This window comes from Macaca fascicularis, chromosome 20, assembly GCF_037993035.2.
Source record: "Macaca fascicularis isolate 582-1 chromosome 20, T2T-MFA8v1.1".
In the NCBI taxonomy this organism is placed as follows: Eukaryota; Metazoa; Chordata; class Mammalia; order Primates; family Cercopithecidae; genus Macaca; species Macaca fascicularis.
The window spans coordinates 22,431,242-22,450,496 of NC_088394.1; the positions used below are offsets into that span (position 1 = coordinate 22,431,242).

At 52.1% G+C, this 19,255-nt stretch overlaps 1 protein-coding gene across 1 annotated transcript in view; it reads left to right on the forward strand.

Moving 5' to 3' along the window:
* Positions 1 to 19,255, forward strand: part of SCNN1B (sodium channel epithelial 1 subunit beta) — an 88,350-nt gene that overhangs the window by 67,000 nt on the left and 2,095 nt on the right. The window contains exons 5-11 of the mRNA XM_005591460.4: positions 6,552 to 6,655; positions 10,011 to 10,174; positions 10,475 to 10,582; positions 14,443 to 14,560; positions 15,840 to 15,915; positions 16,004 to 16,061; positions 17,810 to 17,871. Coding sequence (XP_005591517.3) covers positions 6,552 to 6,655; positions 10,011 to 10,174; positions 10,475 to 10,582; positions 14,443 to 14,560; positions 15,840 to 15,915; positions 16,004 to 16,061; positions 17,810 to 17,871 — 690 coding nt within the window. The remainder of the gene's footprint in view (positions 1 to 6,551; positions 6,656 to 10,010; positions 10,175 to 10,474; positions 10,583 to 14,442; positions 14,561 to 15,839; positions 15,916 to 16,003; positions 16,062 to 17,809; positions 17,872 to 19,255) is intronic.

The window sequence follows — 19,255 nt, forward strand, 5'->3', positions numbered from 1 at the left end:
GGGTTTTTTTTTAACTTTTGCCTACTTTCTGGCACTACAGGATACTCCCACCCTGGAATCAGCCATTTCTCTAAAGAGCTCTGTTTGGTTTTTTGTTTTTTGGTTTTTGGTTGTTTTTTTTTTGAGATGGGGTCTCATTCTGTTGCCCATGCTGGAGTGCAGTAGCACAATCACATGCCTGACTAATTTTTTTTTATTTTGTAGAGATGGGGTCTCCCTGTGTTGCCCAAGCTGGTCTCAAACGCCTGGCTCAAGCAATCTTCCCACCTCAGCCCCCCAAAGTGCTGGGATTACAGGAGAGAGCCAACACGCTTCGCCCAAGCTCTGGTTTTTTTAAATTGAAGAATGGTATTTAGAAACCAAGATCTGGGCTGGGCCAGGTGGCTCATGTCTGTAATCCCAGCACTTTGGGAGGCCGAGATGGAAGGATTGCCTAAGCCCAGGAGTTTGACACCAGCCTGGCCAACATGGTAAAACCCCATCTCTACTAAAAATACAAAAATTAGCCTGGTGTGGTGGCACGCACCTGTAATCCCAGCTACTAGGGAGGCTGAGGCAGGAGAATCACTTGAACCTGGGAGGCAGAGATTGTAGTGAGCCAAGATCATGCCACTGCACTCCAGCCTGGGCAATCTCCAAAAAAAAAAAAAAAAAAAAAAAAAAGAAAAGAAAGAAAAATAAAATTTAAAAATAAAGGAACCAAGATCTGGGCATATTGAAGCATTGTTATTACTATGGTGGTTGTTGATTCGGGGATTATCCAACTAGTTTCTGCCCTGGAAAGTCTTCCCTGACCTCTGACCACACAGTACCACTGTTGTTTTACTGCTTCCTGCTAGGATGCTCTATTTCCCAGTCTTTTCTGGAGGCTTGCTGGTCTCTGTCTGCATTCCTGGCCCCTGGCCCAGCAGAGATTTCTGTAGGGAAACACCTGGCTCTGGAACCAGCGGCAGCCAGTTCTGGGAGCAGCCTCTCCAGGTGAAAAGTATTATCAGCAAGCAAATGGTTGGCACGCACGTGGAGACCAAGAGCACCTCGTGCGGGCAGGAGGGGATCCGGCCACACCCCATGCAGCCTCCTGCTCCTAGGCTGCATCTGACCACGACAGCTTCTTGGGAACACTGTGTCCCCGCGCCCTGGGGCGAGGTCTCTCCTTCAAGAGCAGTGCCTGGATTGAGCCGGTTTGCTCTGCTCTGTTCTTTTCCTGTGGCCACAGCCCTGATCCCACACGGTTTATAGACTCCACGGTGCCTGCCCAGAGCTATTTCTTCCCTCTGGGGCTTTGCCCGTGTTGTGTCCCTGCCTGGTGAGCCCTTTCTCCTCCCCACCCTATAGACTTAGCTATTGCTTACTTGTTCATAAAGTCTCAGCTCAGGCCTCGCCTCCTCCAAGAAACCTTCCCTGACCCGCTCCCCGCTCTCCACTGGGACTTAGGTGTCGCTTATCTCTATAGATGCTCTTATCACCTATTGTAATTTATTCATCAAATATTTACTGAGTGTCTGTGTGCTCTGTATCACACCCTGGGCACAGAGCTGTGAACAGTAGCAGCCAAGATTTTTTGAGTATTACAGTATGCTAGGCATCCACCCCTTGCCACGGTCATGTAGGGTGACTGCCAGTATTATCTGGTGTTACAAATGGGGAAAGTGAGGCACAGAGAGGTGAAGTAACCATCCCCAAGCTCACCAGTTGCCTAAGGGACACAGCCAGAATTGAAATCAACCAGGCTGGCTCTGTGGTCTGTGCTCTTGACCTCTGAGCTCTTCGCCTTCTAGACAGACAAGGTCATGCTCCCTCCCCGGGCTTATGTTCTAAGCAGGAGACAGCTAAGTGAGCAATTAAGTCAAGAAGATAATTTCAGGGCAGGCACAGTGGTGGATGCCTGTAATCCCAGCATTTGGGGTGGCTAAGGCCAGAGGATCCCTTGAGGCCAGGAGTTCAAGACCAGCCTGGGCAACATAGCAAGACCCCATCTCTACAAAAAATTTTACAAATTAGCTGGGTATGGTGGCTCATGCCTGTAGTCCCAGCTACTCAGGAGGTTGAGGCAGGAGAATATCTTGAGGCCAGGAGTTTGAGGCTGCAGTAAGCTATGATCACACCATTGCACTCCAGCCTGGGTAACAGAGTGAGACCCTGTCTCCACCAAGAAAAAAAAAGGAGGCGGGGGGAGATGATTTCAGATTCTGATGTATCTGATAAAGAAGATAATCAACTGGTGGAAGGGCCAGGTGCAGTGACTCACGCCTGAAATCCTAGCACTTTGGGAGGCCAAGGCGGGTGGATCACCTGAGGTCAGGAGTTCGAGACCAGCCTGGCCAACATGGTGACACCCTGTCTCTACTAAAAATACAAAAATTAGCTGGTTGTGGTGGCACATGCCTGTAATCCCAGCTACTCGGGAGGCTGAGGCAGGAGAATCACTTGAATCCAGAGGGCAGAAGTTGCAGTGAGCTGAGATGGCACCACTTCACTCCAGCCTGGCTGAAAGAGCGAAACTCCATCTCAAAAAAAAAAAAAAAAAAAAAATAGCTGGGCGTGGTGGTGCCTGCCTGTAATCCCAGCTACTCAGGAGGCTGAGGCAGGAGAGTCGCTTGAACGGGGAGACAGAGGTTGTAATGAGCCAAGATCGTGCCACTACACTCCAGCCTGGGCGACAAGAGTGAAACTCCATCTCAAAATAAATAAATACATACATATAAATAAACTGGTGGAAAAGATCTAGAGTAACTAGGTAGAAAAGTCTATTACTATTAGTAATAAAGTACTATTAACTAATAGTTCAAGTCCATCATTTTGCATAGGGGTTCAGGGGAGGCCTTAGAGCAGATAAAAGCTGAAGGATGGGGAGAAGCCAGTGTCTGCAGAGCTGGTTGGAGACTATTCCAGGCACAAAAGACAACAGCGGCAAAAGCCTTGAGCTTGGAAACATCTAGAGTGTTGCTGGAGTGTAAGGAACGAGACATAGAAGGCCAGCATAGGGCCTTTGCACTTTATTCTGTGAGTGACAAGAAGCCTTTGGAGGGTTCTCAGAAAGGAAGTGCCATAGTCTGACTCGCAACTTTAAACAATCACCCTGACCTGTACAGAAGGAAGAACTTAAGGATGAGCAGAGGCAGAGGCTCCAGCAAGAATCCAGACATGAGATGCTGGTGGCTTGGGTCAGGGTGGGCGAGTCTGAGGTGGAGACAGGTGGACAGACCAAAGTCACATCTTGGAGCCCGGCCTGGTGGCTCACACCTGTAATATCAGCACTTTGGGAGGCTGAGGTGGGCAAATCACCTGCGGTCAGGAGTTCAAGACCAGCCTGGCCAACATAGTGAAACCCCATTTCTACTAAAAATACAAAAATTAGGCGAGGCACGGTGGCTCACGCCTGTAATCCCAGCACTTTGGGAGGCTGAGGTGGGTGGATCGCCTGAGGTCAAGAGTTCGAGACCAGCCTGCCCAACATGGTGAAACCCCGTCTTTACTGAAAATACAAAAATTAGCTGGTTGTGGTGGCAGACACCTATAATCCCAGCTACTCGGGAGGCTGAGGCAGGAGAATCGCTTGAACCCGGAAGGCAGAAGTTGCAGTGAGCTGAAATGTCACCACTTTATTCCAGCCTGGGTGAAAGAGTGAAGCTCCATCTCAAAAAAAATATAGCTGAGCGTGGTGGTGCCCGCCTGTAATCTCAGCTACCCAGGAGGCTGAGGCAGGAGAATTGCTTGAACCCAGGAGGCAGAGGTTGCAGTGAACCAAGATCATGCCACTGCACTCCAGCCTGGGTTACAGAGTAAGACTTTGTCAAGAAAGAAAGAAAGAGAGAAAGAGAGAAAGAGAGAAAGAGAGAAAGAGAGAAAGAGAGAAAGAGAGAAAGAGAGAAAGAGAGAGAGAAAAGAAAAGAAAGAAAGAAAAAGAAAGGAAGGAAGGAAGGAAAGAAGGAAGGAAGGAAAGAAAGAAAGGGAGAAAAGAAAAGAGAGAAAGGGAGAAGGGAGGAAGGAAGGAAAAGAAAAGAAAGGAAAAGAGAGAAGAAAGAAAGAAAAGGAAGGAAAGGAAGGAAGGAGAAAGAAGAAAAGAAAGAAAGAGAAAGGAAGGAGAGAGAAAGAAGAAAGAGAAAGAAAGGAAAGAAAAAGAAAGAAAGAAAGAAGGAAAGAAGGAAAGAAAGAAAGAAAAGAGAAGAGAAAAAAGAAATAGGAAAATCACATCTTGGAAGGAGACGGGGGTTGATAGGATTCCACTCTCTGTCCTCAGCCACACTGGAAGCTACAAAAGGCAGCCCTGTCTTGTTTTGCTTGGTGTCCTTAGCCCAGCACCCACCTCAACAAACATTGATTGGGTGGAAAAATGTGGTTTCTTCCTGCTTCCCCTTGCACCACGGAGGAAACCCAAGCTCAGAGGTTGAGTAAGCAGCTGAAATCTGTTGACAGTGGCAGAGCTTGGGGCAGCCCCCATATCCCATTTCACAGCCTGCCCTGGACCCAAGTCATTCTGCAAGGCCACGGACCGAGACAAAAGATACAGGAAATGGCTTTCTTATCTGAAAACGTGGGAAAATAACGCCTGCCCTCGTGGGGTTATTTTGAGAATTAAATGAGATCATGTACACAGAAAGATTCAGCACAGGCCTGGCCCATAAAAGTCACTCAGTGAAAGTTTGCTGTGGAGCATAAGGGCTTCAGAGACAATACGGCATGGCAGGTGACGTTTTGTGTGTGTGTGTTATTTGATGTACTTACTCTCATTTGTTCTGGTTTTTATTTTTAACTTTTTACAATTTATTATTGTTTTTTGATACAGGGTCTCACTCTGTTGCCCAGGCTGGAGTGCAGTGGTGCAGTCACAGCTCAATACAGCCTCAAACTCCCCAGGCTCAGGTGATCCTCCCACATCAGCCTCCCAAGTACCAAGTAGCTGGGACTACAGACACTCGCCACCATGCCTGGCTTTTTTTTTTTTTTTTTTTTTTAGAGACAGGGTCTCAATTCGTTGGCCAGGCTGGTCTCGAACTCCTGGGCTCAGTCAGGCGCAGTGACTCATGCCTGTAATTGCAGCACTTTGGGAAGCCAAGGTGGGTGGATCACCTGAGGTCAGGAGTTCAAGAGCAGCCTGGCCAATATGATGAAACCCCGTCTGTACTAAAAATACACAAATTAGGCCGGGCGCGGTGACTCAAGCCTGGAATCCCAGCACTTTGGGAGGCCAAGACGGGCAGATCACGAGGTAAGGAGATCGAGACCATCCTGGTTAACCTGGTGAAACCCCGTCTCTACTGAAAAAAAATACAAAAAACTAGCCGGGCGAGGTGGCGGGCGCCTGTAGTCCCAGCTACTTGGGAGGCTGAGGCAGGAGAATCGCTGAGATTCTCCTCAGCCTGGAGTGAGATCACACCACTGCACTCCAACCTGGGCAACATACCGAGACTCTGTCTCAAAACAAACAAACAAACAAACAAAACTCCTGGGCTCAAGCGATCTTCCCACTTTGGCCTCCCAAAGTGCTGGAATTACAGGCATAAGCCACCGTTCCCAACCTCCTCTTGTTTTTAATAAATAAAAAAAGAATAATATAAAAACATCAAGAGATATTTTTTAAAGCTGCTTACTTTGGAGACTTGAGAACATGCATGTTGACCGAACAGGGTTTCATGAACTCCAGCACACCCGTCAACAGAAGAGGCAAGGAGGGAGCCTCCCCTGAGCCTTCTGGTGGGCCCAGGCGTTCCTCGGCTTATGTCTGAAGGCCCCTGCCTCAGTCTTCAATGAACTTCTCCTCTGTATCTGTCTCTCTTCTGTGTCTTCTAAGGACACTTGTCATTGAATTTCGGGCCCACCTGGATAATCCAAGATGACCTCATCTGGAGATCCTTAGTCACATCTGCAAGGACCCTTTTTCCAAATAAAGTCACACTTGCAGGTTCTGAGGGTGAGGACATGGATGTGCCTCTTTTGGGGTGTATGTGAGACAGATGAAAACATCTAAGAAAGCTCTTTTTCGTTTTGTTGTTGTTGTTGTTGTTGCTGTTTTGTGTTTTAGAGACAGGGTCTCACTCTGTCACCCAGGCTGGAGTGCAGCGGTGCACTCCAGCCTCGAACTCCTGGTCTCAAGCAATCCTCCCACCTCAGCCTCCCAAGTAACTGGGACTACAGGCATGCACCACCACACCTGGCTAATTTCTGTGTTTTTTGTAGAGATGAGGGTCTCACCATGTTGCCCAGCCTTGTCTCAAACTCCTGGCCTCAAGCGATCCTCCCACCTCGGCCTTCCAAAGTGCTGGGATTACAGGCGTGAGCCACCAGGCTCGGCCAGAAAGTTCTTTTTCATAACTCACAGCTAAACCAGAGAGCCTGAGCCCCAACTCCAGAGAAATTCCCTTCCCCTGCTTTCCCAAGGGAGCCTGGGAATCCCCTCTCTGGTTTTTGCAAGAGGATGGACAGAATGACGTGTTGCTTGCCTCTCCCTTTCGGAGCCCCTCCAAGGAGGAAACGAAGGGTGGAAAGCAGATAGTCGGGGAAGGCATTGTCTGTGGTGGAACCTGCCCTGCAGCTGATGCTGTTTCTTTTAGGAACTTCACGTCCATCTTCTACCCTCACTATGGTAACTGTTACATCTTCAACTGGGGCATGACAGAGAAGGCACTTCCTTCGGCCAACCCTGGACCTGAATTTGGTGAGTTTTGGTTTATCCTGGGGCCAGAGCCAAGAGGCTTTAACCACCCCTATGATGTGGGACTGAAATACCATCAGCTGTTGCAGGGTGGGCCTGAGGGGGGACTAATGCGGCATCAAGCGGAGTGACCACTACTGAGGCTCTGCTGTGTGCCAGGGGAGGCCAGGCCAGGCGCTTCCTCAGCCATTCCCTCCTGCAATGCTCAGAATCCCTGGGGTAGCAACTGGTGTTCCCGTTTTGCTGATGAGCAAAGTGAGGATTTGGAAGCAGCACAGCTTCGTGGTCAAGAGCTCAAGGTTCAGCCAGGCATGGTGGCTGATGCCTGTAATCCCAACGCTTTGGGAGGCCGAGGTGGGAGGATTGTTTAAGCCCAGGAGTTCGAGACCAGCCTGGGCAATAAGGTGAAACCCCATCTCTTAAAAAAAGTACAAAAATTAGCGAGGCATGATGACACGTACCTGTAGTCCCAGCTACTCAGGAGGCTGAGGCAGGAAGATTGCTTGAGCTGGGGAGGTCAAGGCAGCAGTGAGCCATGATCGCACCACTGCAGCCCCACCATTTATTTGCAGGGTGTTCCTGAGCTCCAGAGCAACCTTCTCAAAGCCTTAGTCTCCCCATTCATACATTAGTATATAGTAGCAGAGCAGAGCATTTAGTATAGTAAATCGAATCTACCTTGTGAGCCATTATGATGAGTAAATAGTATATGCCTTGTGAGTCATTATGATGCAATGTGGTAAATTGTTTCAACTGCCTAGGAAGTAGGAAATGCTCCATATACGCTGAGTATTCTGAGCAGTTTTTAAACAACTTGTCCAGGATCATGCAGTTAATACATGGACCAAAAGACATTGCATGTTCTTACCTGTAAGTGGGAGCTAAATGGTGTGCACAGGTGGACACACAGTGTGGAAGGATGGACATCGGAGACTTAGAGCATGGGAGGGTAGGAGGCAGGTGAGGGGCAAGAAATTAATGAGAACAGTATATAGGATTCCAGTGAAGTTTACACTAAAAGCCTAGACTTCACCACTGTACAATAACTCCATGTAACAAAAGTGTGCTTGTACCACTCACATTTATACGAATTTGAAAAAGAAAAGAAACACATAACACTTAGTCTCTTAGTCCCTCTGCCCCTCTGGTGTACAGTTTTGGTTTTTTGTTTGTTTGTTTGTGACAGGGTCTCGCTCTGTCGCCCAAGCTGGAGTGCAATGACATGGTCACGGCTCACTGCAGCCTCGACCTCCTGGTCTCAGGTGATCCTCCCTCCTCAGCCTCCTGAGGAGCTAGGACTGCAGGTGGCTAATTTTCTGTAGAGATGAGGTTTCCTCCTGTTGCCCAGGCTGGTCTCGAACTCCTGGGCTCAAGCAATCTGCCCTCCTTGGCCTCTCAAAGTACTGGGATTACAGATGTGTTCCACTGTGCCCGGCTGTACAATTCTTAAAGAAAGACAGAGACACACAGAAGCTGAAGGAGTCCATGGAAGTGAGGAAATGGGGCATGGGGGATGACGGCTCCCCCTCCCTCGGGGCTCAGGTGTTGCATTGACCGCTAGAGAAGGGCTGGTGGACTCAGGCTGGCTGTGGTTTTTGGGCTTGTGAGCCAGGCACAGGTGGGAGTGGATCCCTCCTCCCATCTTTCAGGTTCTGATCTCTGCAGCCACCAAGAGGCAGGCTGTCATTCAGCGACCGTCAGGGCCGCTGGCCAAGAGTGGGGCAGGTGAGCTGAGTGCCTTTCACTTAGCCCCCGTGCTGCTGAGAGCACTGTCACAGAGGTGCCAGTCAACTTACTTCCAGACGCAGATGATTATAGTCAGGCAGCCAGCTGCTGTGTAAGAAGCCCAGCAAAAGCACTTCCTCACTGGAAGACCTCAGACAAGTCCTTTCATTTCTCTGTGCCTCAGTTTCTCCATCTGTAAAATGGGGACAATACTAGTACCTCCATCATGTGGCCCTTGTGAGCATCCAAGGAACTCATGTTTCTTTTATTTTATTTTTGGAGATGGAGTCTCGCTCGCGCTCAGGTTGGAGTGCAGTGATGTGATCTTGGCTCACTGCAACCTCCGCCTCCGGGGTTCAAGCGATTCTGCCTCAGCCTCCCAAGTAACTGGGATTACAGGCATGCGCCACAATGTCCAGCTAATTTTTGTATTTTTTCTTTTCTATTTTGCTCTGTCATCCCCGCTGAAGTGCAGTGGTGCAATCTCAATTCACTACAACTTCTGTCTCCCAGGTTCAAGCAATTCTCCTGCCTCAGCCTCCCAAGTAGCTGGGATTTCAGGAGCCTGCCACCATGCCTGGCTAATTTTTGTATTTTTAGTAGAGACGGGGTTTCACAATGTTAGCCAGGCTGGTCTTGAACTCCTGACCTCAAGTGATCTGCCTGCTTCAGCCTCCCAAAGTGCTGGGATTACAGGTGTGAGCCACCGTGCCCGGCCAAGGAGCTCACATTTAATGAAGCCCTTAGCAAAGCACCCAGCAGGCAGCAAGTACTCAACCAGCCCTTACTGTCTTAACCAGACAGACTCAGCTCCACATAGCTCAGGACTGTGGTGCGTGGGAGACTGGGTCCAGTCCCTTCCCTTGATAACAGTCAAGTGGGGAAGGAAGACAGACAATAAAAGAAGAATCACAAAAATGAGGCAGGTACTCAGAAGGAAAGTTCCAGGGCTAAGGAGAGCGTACAACCAAGACCCTGACACCTCGTCTGAGCCATCAGGGAAGGTTTCTGGAGGAAGTGATGCTGGTTGAGATCTGAAGGAAGAGCACGTGTTTCTAGGGGGAAGGGAAGTGGCAGAGACAGCATTCCAGAGCGAGGGAATAGCACTCCAGATTGAGGAATAGCACTCCAGATTGAGGAATAGCACTCCAGATTGAGGAACAGCATTCCAGGTGAGAGAACAGCATTCCAGAGCAAGAAACAGCATTCCAGGTGAGGGAACAGCACTCCAGAGTGAGGGAACAGCATTTGCAAAGGCACAGCAGGAGGAAGGTGTGCAGAAGCTCGGAGGCATTGAACGGTGACAGCGAGGGCACCTGTGGTGTGAGGCAGGGTGGTGTGGGTGGGCCATGGCCATGCCGTGCCTCCTAGATCTACCTCCTGATCAGAAAAGAGATCATGGAGAGGCAAGAGACACCCAGGGAGGAGGCTACGTCAGAGCCTGCCTTGGAGATGATGGGGCTTTGCAGAAGGCAAGCAATATTTGAGTACTGAGTTTTTGCAAAGTGGAGCCAGCCTCCTTGGCGGTCCCTGGAGGTCCCCTGGCTGGAGGGAGCTTGGAGAAGTGGGTAGTGGGGTCTCCTTTCTGCCTCAGGAACAAGTTCAGGCAGCCCTCACCTCACCCTCCCCACAGGCCTGAAGTTGATCCTGGACATAGGCCAGGAAGACTACGTCCCCTTCCTCGCGTCCACGGCTGGGGTCAGGCTGATGCTTCACGAGCAGAGGTCATACCCCTTCATCAGAGACGAGGGCATCTATGCCATGTCGGGGACAGAGACGTCCATCGGGGTGCTCGTGGTATGTCCAGAGCCCAAGGGCAGTCCTAGAGGGTCTGAGGGTGGGGGCCCACCTGTCCAGGGCCAACTTCCCTTGGCCTGGGAGGAGGAGATCCGGGCCCCCCAGCCCTGGCCTGCCTTCCTTTTGGCTGGAACCCCCTCAGGGTGGCCAAGCTTTAGGGGAAGGTGAGCCCTCTGGCGCCCCCTCTGGCACTTGCAGGGGTCCACAGCCCTCTATCCCCGCATGCTTGATGCAAGGCAGGCGCAGAAAGGGTTTCCTGGAGCGACCAGGGCCCCTCTCAAGCAACCCCTCTAAACCCAGGACAAGCTTCAGCGCATGGGGGAGCCCTACAGCCCGTGCACCGTGAATGGCTCCGAGGTCCCCGTCCAAAACTTCTACAGTGACTACAACACGACCTACTCCATCCAGGTGGGAAGGCGGCGCACACCTCATGCCCCAGGGCCCCTGTCCGGGTTTATGGGGCGGAGACCTCAGTCCTCCGGGAGAACTGGCCCCAGCAAGGCTGGCTCTGCTGGGCTTTTGTAGGTGGCCACGGGGCACCCCTGGGCCTGTGGGACCAGTCACCTTCCTGAGCTCTCTCACCAGGGCCTAGGACTGGCCACTTCTCATCCCCACTTGAGCAGGTGTGCCCTTGGGGACGCCCAGGGGAATATAGGGATCTTACTCTGGGGTTTCCCGAGATGAAAACAAAAAATAGCAGCTAACACCATCAAGCTTTCACTGCGTGTGAAATACTGTGCTAAGGGCTGGAACACATTCCATCATCGTTTAGTCTTTCAACCCCCTCCCCACATGAATCCATAATATACTAATGACAGCAGCATTTATTGATAAACTAATAATAGCAGGCTTACCATGTGTTAGGCAGTCACTGTTGTAAGTAATTTACATACATTACATCATTTAACTTTCACAACAACCCTAAGATGTAGATGCTATTATCATTCCCATTCTAGGAATGAGGAAATTGGGATTGGCAGACCCCAGTTCAAATGCATCATCAATTTACCTAAGAAATCCCCCTACTTTTTTTTTTTCTTAAGATGGAGTTTCACTCTGTCACCCAGGCTGGAGTGCAGTTGCATGATCTCAGCTCACTGCAACCTCCGCCTCAGGTTCAAGCAATTCTCTGCCTCAGCCTCCCAAGAAGCTGGGATTACAGGCGCCTGCCACCACACCAGCTAATTTTTCTGTATTTTTAATAGAGACAGGGTTTCACCAAGTTGGCCAGCTGGTCTTGAACTCCTGACCTTGTGATCCACCCGCCTTGGCCTCCCAAAGTCCTGGGATAACAAGCATGAGCCACCATGCCCGGTCTTTATTATTATTATTTTTAAAGAGATAACCAGGCATGCTGGCTCACGCCTGTAATCCCAGCACTTTGGGAGGCCAAAGCAGGTGGATCACACTTGAGGTCAGGAGTTCAACACCAGCCTGGCCAACATGGTAAAACCCCATCTCTACTAAAAAATACAAAAAAAAAAAAAAAATTTAGCCAGGTGTGGTGGCACACGACTGTAGTCCCAGCTACGCAGGGGGCTGAGGCAAGAGAATTGCTTGAACCTGGGAGGTGGAGGTTGCAGTGAGCTGAGATCATGCCACTGCACTCCAGCCTGAGTGACAGAGCGAGACCCTTGTCTCAAAAAATAAAATAATAAAATAAAAAAGAGAGACAGGGTCTTGCTCTGTCACCCAGGCTGAAGTGCAGCGGTGCCATCATAGCTTACTGCAGCTTTGAACTCTTGGATTCAAGTGATCCTCCTGCCTTAGCCTCCCTAGTAGCCAGGACCACAGGCATGAGCTACTGTGCCTGGCTAATTTCTTAATTTTTAAAATTTTTTGCAGAGACAGAGTCTTGCTATGTTGCCCAGGCTAGTCTCGAACTCCTGGGCTCAAGCAGTCCTCCCACTCTGGCCTCCCAAAATGCTGGGATTATAGGCATGAGCCACTGCACCCACTGGAAGTCCCTCTTTGTATCTGCCCTCAATCCTCTTTGCTGTAGCTGGCAGCTTCCTTCTTGTCCTGATCTCCAGAGTTAACCCAGACCTGCCCCTAGTCCTGGCCCCCTTGGAGAGGGCAGATTGAATCCTTGCAAAGGTGACAAAAATGACCACTCGCTGATACTTCCTCTCCAGCCCAGTCTGCGTTGGCAGATCAGTGCACTGAGGCATAACAAGAGGGCAGCCCAATGCCAGCCTCAGTGTCTGGGTGCCCGAGCATGGCATGGTTTGCCTTTCCCTGTAGTCACAGGAAATGACCCTCCTGGTGCCCACCTGCCCACCCATTGCTTGGCTGGTTTGGCCACCTCGCGTCTGGAGGGACTTCTGCCCATTATGGAGAACTCTAGCCGTCATCTGAGCCTCTGGAGGGACAGACAGACAGAGCAGTACAGGGAGGTGGGAAACATGGAGAAGAAGGCGCCAGCCCCAGAAACTTCATTCCAGGAAAACTGCGCTTCTCGTTTCTTCCGGTGTGGTAGCCACTCAGGCCAGAAAACTTAGCCAAGAGCCAGGCCCTGATCGGGAGCTCTGCCCATTCCCATGGCCACTCCAACCAGGAGCCGGCTTGAGCCCACCCCAGCCTCCGTCACAGGGCCTGGGAAGGACTCCCGCTTTCCAGATGAGACAGAGAGGTCTACAAGAATATAAGACACCTTGGTGGGGCACGGTGATGCACACCTGTAGTCCCAGCTACTCAGAGGCTGAGGCGGGAGGATCGCTTGAGCCCAGGAGTTTGAGGATGCAGAGAGTTATGATCACGCCACTGCACTCCAGCCTGGGCGACAGAGTGAGACCCTGTCTCAGGAAAAATACAAAAAAAAAAAAAAAAAGTAAAAAAGAGGCTGGGCACAGTGGCTCACGCCTGTAATCCCAACACTTTGGGATGTCAAGGTGGGTGGGTCCCCTGAGGTCAGGAGTTTGAGATCAGCCTGGCCAACATAGTGAAAGTTGGTCTCTGCTAAAAATACAAAAATTAGCCAGGTGTGGTGGCACGTGCTTGTAATCCCAGCTACTCGGGAGGCTGAGGCGGGAGAATCACTTGAACCCTGGAGGTTGAGGTTGCAGTGAGCCGAGATCATGCCACAGCACTCCAGCCTGAGCGACAGAGCAAGACTCCATCTCAAAAAAAAAAAAAAAGAATGTAAAACACTTGCTGGAAACCCAGCTCTGGCTCCTCCTGGCCATGCCATTTAATCTGCCACCCAGCCCCGATTTCCTGCCCTCAGGAAACCACAGACTCATTAGGGACAATAGAAAGGCAACACATAGGGACCTGAGACGGAGACGCAGGAGGAGCAGAAGGGGACTCAGGGGCGCAGGTGTGGAGGGCGGGGCTGAGTGGAGAGAGGTAGGGAGGAGCTGGCCAGGGCTGTATCCAGGAGCCCAGGGTAGTCAGGACCTAAGAAACTGGATAGACAATGAAACACCAAGAACCGCTGCCTCCATCCGTGCAGTGCTTCCCGAGAACCTGATGTGGCCCTGAATCCTCCCTCCCAACCTCAGGAGACAGGTGTCCTCCACACCCTATTTCACCTATGAGTAAACCGAGCCCCAGAGGGTCATGACTCGCCCTAGGACACATAGCTGGTCTCTGAGTGGACTGAAACCAGGTCAGAATGACCTGAAAGCCCAGTATGTTGGGGCCGAGTGAGTTGAGACTCATCACATCCAGCCTCCCGGAGGCTGCCCAGGAGCCCTCTTCTTCCTCGCCCCACCAGGAGATGTTCTGCAGACCAGTGGGCCACTCACTTCCTCTGTCATTGACTGTGCGTCAGGACACTCAGCGATCATCCTTCTCCTGGCTTTCCCTGGGCATTTCCCTCTGGGAGGAAGGAACACAGAGCTAGCCTGCCTGGCTTCCTTGGCGGCCTATCAGGGTGCATCTGTGTCAAGTGCTTGGACGGAGGCTGGCATCCTCATAATGAGAGCTCTCTGAGCATTGGCTTTATTATCAGGAGCAAGCTGCTCTTCCCCATGGTGAAGGGTGAGGACCCCAGCTCTGAATGGTGAGACCTGGGATACTGGGGTCTGGCCTAGGTCCCTCTGCGGGGTCCAGGGACCTGCTGGGAAGCCCAAAAACGTCCAGGACTGTGGGGTCTGTAGCTGCAGCCAGTCATCTCAGCACAGCTTCTCAGCCCTGGAGCACCTCCGCCAGCTCCCCCAGCTCCCTTAACCTGGGCATCACTTCTCTGGACACCCCGGTGCTGGGATGGGGACATCACTGACCGTGCCTGTGTTCTCTCCTTATGAACCCCCTACCCCCCACAGGCCTGTCTTCGCTCCTGCTTCCAAGACCACATGATCCGTAGCTGCAAGTGTGGGCACTACCTCTACCCACTGCCCCGTGGGGAGAAATACTGCAACAACCGGGACTTCCCAGACTGGGGTGAGCGGGGACACAGGGGGATCGGCACTCCAGCCACCTGGGGCCACAGAGGCTCTGACCATAGAGGAGCGGGCAGAGCTCAGTGCCCTCAGCAGAGTCCAGAGATGTGCCCAGGGTGGCTCCTCCGCAGTCTGAGGTCCCTCCTACAATCCCTTCCCAGGCCTCCTTTCTGCAGGAACCCAGCCTTCTCTCTGCTCCTCAATTTCATGAAGCATGGGCTTGAAACACATAGGCATAGGGTGCACGTGTCCTTGTGGGCCTGTGTCTGTGTGCCAAATGCTCGCACACGTGCAACCCTAGGCATGTGGCTGCTGGCGAGTGTGTGCTTGCACTCATGTTTTCAAGTGCACACATGCAAAGGCATTTCCGTGCTTGCGTCCAAACGCACAGGAGCCATTCGTGAGTGTGGTGGGTTGCTGTGTGTAGGTTTATGCACAGGCACAAATCACTTCCAGGGTCTGCATTTGTACACTCTGGCTTTAGTGCACTCGTGTGTATGTGTGTGTGTGTGCACGTGCATGTATGGATAAGGTCATGCGTCCCTCTTCAGCATGTGTGTTCATGTCTGTGTGGGTTCACTGGGTCTCTCTGCAAGGCGCTGGGTGGGAGGGGAGGGTGAGGAAGCCATTAGCATGATGGTGGCCTCCGAGGACTCGAAACCTGAAGTCACAGCGGGAAGAAGAGCCCTGCTGGGCTCACAAGCAATTGGAGCTGGGGCCTGGGAGCCCTGGCGGTCTGGAGTCCAACCACCGATGAATGTTGTCAGCAGGGTGCAGTGGCTCATGCTTGTAATCCCAACACTTTGGGAGGCTGCGGCAAGATGATCAGTTGGGGCCAGGAGTTCGAGACCAGCCTGGCCAACATGGCAAAAACCCCGTCTCTTAAAAAAAAAAAAAAAAAAAAAAGAGAGAGAATAAAAAGAATGCTGTCAGCAGGAGACTCACCACTTACAACCAACACAAACTAAACGGGAAAAACGTTACTCCTTCCAGTCACCCACCCTTTGTTCATGACCCCATAACCCCATCCCCCAGGCAGGGATGGGGATGGCCGGCAAAAGGAAAGCTGCTCTGACCGGCCTGAGCTGGGACCCAGGCCAGACTGGGGTGAAATGCTGGAGGTCGGGGGCTGGGTAGGGAGCGGTGATTGTTCATGACACCTCCTCCCGCCACCTAACCACAGGGCCAGGAGAGCAGAGGGGCCAGCCAGAGGCTCAGCAGGGGACCGGGGCTAGAAAGCCCCCTCCAACCTCTTGGCCACCTCTCTGTCTCCTGCACAGCCCATTGCTACTCAGATCTGCAGATGAGCGTGGCGCAGAGAGAGACCTGCATTGGCATGTGCAAGGAATCCTGCAAGTGAGTGCGGGTGGGCGGGCACAGCAGCGGGTGGGCATGGAGGGGCATCACTGGCAGGGACCGCAACAGGCCTGACCTTCTCTTTCAGTGACACCCAGTACAAGATGACTATCTCCATGGCTGACTGGCCTTCTGAGGCCTCTGAGGTGAGACAGTTGGGGGCCGAGTTCCTGGCCCTCAGCTTTGGGCTGGTGACAAGTCTGGGCATAAGATGTGGGCTTGGCCGGGCGCGGTGGCTCAAGCCTGTAATCCCAGCACTTTGGGAGGCCGAGACGGGCGGATCACGAGGTCAGGAGATCGAGACCATCCTGGCTAACACGGTGAAACCCCGTCTCTACTAAAAAATACAAAAAACTAGCCGGGCGCGGTGGCGGGCGCCTGTAGTCCCAACTACTCGGGAGGCTGAGGCAGGAGAATGGCGTGAACCCGGGAGGCGGAGCTTGCAGTGAGCTGAGATCTGGCCACTGCACTCCAGCCTGGGCGGCAGAGCGAGACTCCGTCTCAAAAAAAAAAAAAAAAAAAAAAAGATGTGGGCTATTTGGAAATTTGGAGGGGGTGCCTTTTTCCCTCCTTCTCTCTTTCCCTCCTTCCTTCCTTTGTCTGCTTTATTTCTTCCTTCCATCTTCATTCCTTCCTTCCTTCCTTCCTCCCTTCCTTTTCCCTTCCTTTCTTCCTTCTCCCTTCCTTCCTCCCTCCCTCACTTCTCCCTTCCTTCTTCCTTCCTTCGTCCCTTCTTCCTTCCTTCATTCCTTCTCCTTCCCTTCTTCCTTCTTTCCTTTCTCCCTCCCTTCTCCCTTCCTTCTTTCCTTCCTTTCTTTCTCCCTCCCTTCTCATTTCCTTCCTTCCTTCTGTCCTTCCTTCCTTCTTTTCTTCCTTCCTTCCTTCTCCCTCCCTCCTTCCCTGTTTCCTTCGTTCCTTCATTCCTTCCTTCCTTCCTCTTTTCTTCCTTCCTCCCTTTCTTCGTCCCTCCCTGCTTCCTTCTTTCCTTCCTTCCTTCTTTCCTTCCACCAATATTCTCCCAGGCAGTGTGCTATGTACACAACACAGAATTAGACAGACATAATCCTTTTAATAGGAGAAGGCCAAGATCACAAACAGAAATAAAATCATTTCAAAGTGTGATTATGGCTGTGAAATAAATAAACAGGTGATGGGAGAGAGTAACTGGGGGAAACTACTTTATTTTTGTATTTTTACTTTATTTTTTATTTTTGGAGACAGGGGCTTGCTCTGTCGCCCAGGCTGGAGTGCAGTGGTATGATCACAGCTCACTGAAGCCTCGAACTCCTGGGCTTAAGTAATCCTCCTGCTTTAGCTGTGGTCCTCAGCTGGGACCACAGGCATATGCCACCAGGCCTGGCTATATGTTAAACTTTTTAAAGAGATGGAGTCTCGCTATGTTGCCCAGGCTGGTCTTGAACTCCTGGCCTTAGGCAATCCTCCCACACCAGCTCTCCCAAAATGCTGGGATTATAGGCATGAGCCACCATGCCCACCCTCTGGGAAAGCACGTTAGATAGCGTGGTCAAGGAAGGTCTCTCTAAGAAGGTGACATTGGAGCTGACACCTGGAGGCAGAGGCTGAGTCAACATGGGCAGAGCTGAGGAGGATTCCAGGCAGAGGGAGCAGGAAGCATGAGGACCAGAGGTGGGAAAGAGCCGGGCAGGGTGGCCAGGCCCGCCGGGGAAGAGTCTGGAGACCCGAGTCCCTTCTTCCCCAGAACAGCAGCCACAGCTTCCACTACACCCTTCCTCTTGCTCCCCATCCAAATTGTGATTCCCCCAGGGGCCTTGGGAAGGGACAGGGCTGTGGTCTACCTCCCCCAGGGAGCAGGGCCATGACTGGGAGGGATGCTGCAGATGGCAACTTTTGCAGCCGCCTTCTTGGGTTCCAGGACTGGATTTTCCACGTCTTGTCTCAGGAGCGGGACCAAAGCACCAATATCACCCTGAGCAGGTGAGCCTGAGCCTGGGCGGGGCTGGGGAAGCAGAGAAGAGGGTCCAGAAACTCGGGGCAGGAGTTTGGACACAGGACAGCTCCTCAGACACCTTCTCACATGGGTCAGACCCAGGAGCAAGTCTCCAGGAGGAGGCACTAGGAGTGAGAGAGAGGAAAGGCAGCCACGGGGACTCTGAGTCTACCAGCTACTAAGGAGGAGCCTGTGTTTCCCTCTGTCACTGTCCACCCAGCCATCCAATCATCCTCCATCCTCCACCCACACACCCAGCATCCTCCACCCATTCATCCTCCATCATCCACCCATGCACCCAGCCATCCTCCACCCATTCATCCTCCATTCTTTCACCCACGAACCAGGCATCCTCCACCCATTCACCCTCCATCATCCACCCATGCACCGAGCCATCCTCCACCCATTCATCCTCCATTCTCCCACCCACGCACCCAGCCATCCTCCACTCATTCATCCTCCATCATCCACCCACACACCCAGCCATCCTCCACTCATTCATCCTCCATCATCCACCCCCACACCCAGCATTCTCCACCCATTCATCCTCCATCATCCACCCACGCACCCAGCCATCATCCACCCTTCCATTCTCCCACCCGCACACCCAGCCATACTCCAGCCATTCATCATCCATTCTCCCACCCACGCACCCAACCATCATCCACCCATTCATCCTCCATCTTCCACCCACACACCCAGCATCCTCCACCCATTCATCCTCCATCCTCCACCCACACACCCAGCCATCATCCACCCATTCATCCTCCATCTTCCACCCACACACCCAGCCATCATCCACCCATTCATCCTCCATCCTCCACCCACGCACCCAGCCATCATCCACCCATTCATCCTCCATCTTCCGCCCACACACCCAGCATCCTCCACCCATTCATCCTCCATCATCCACCCATGCACCGAGCCATCCTCCACCCATTCATCCTCCATTCTCCCACCCACACACCCAGTCATCCTCCACTCATTCATCCTCCATCCTCCACCCACACACCCAGCCATCCTCCACCCATTCATCCTCCATCATCCACCCACACACCCAGCATTCTCCACCCATTCATCCTCCATCAACCACCCACGAACCCAGCCATCCTCCACCCATTCATCCCTCCATCATCCACCCTTCCATTCTCCTACCCACACACCCAGCCATCCTCCAGCCATTCATCATCCATTCTCCCACCCACGCATCCAGCCATCCTCTACCCATTCATCCTCCAGACTCGCACCCACACACCCAGCATCCTCCACCCATTCATCATCCATTCTCCCACCCACGCACCCAGCCATCCTCCACCCATTCATCCTCCATCATCCACCCCTCCATTCTCCCACCCGCACACCCAGCCATCC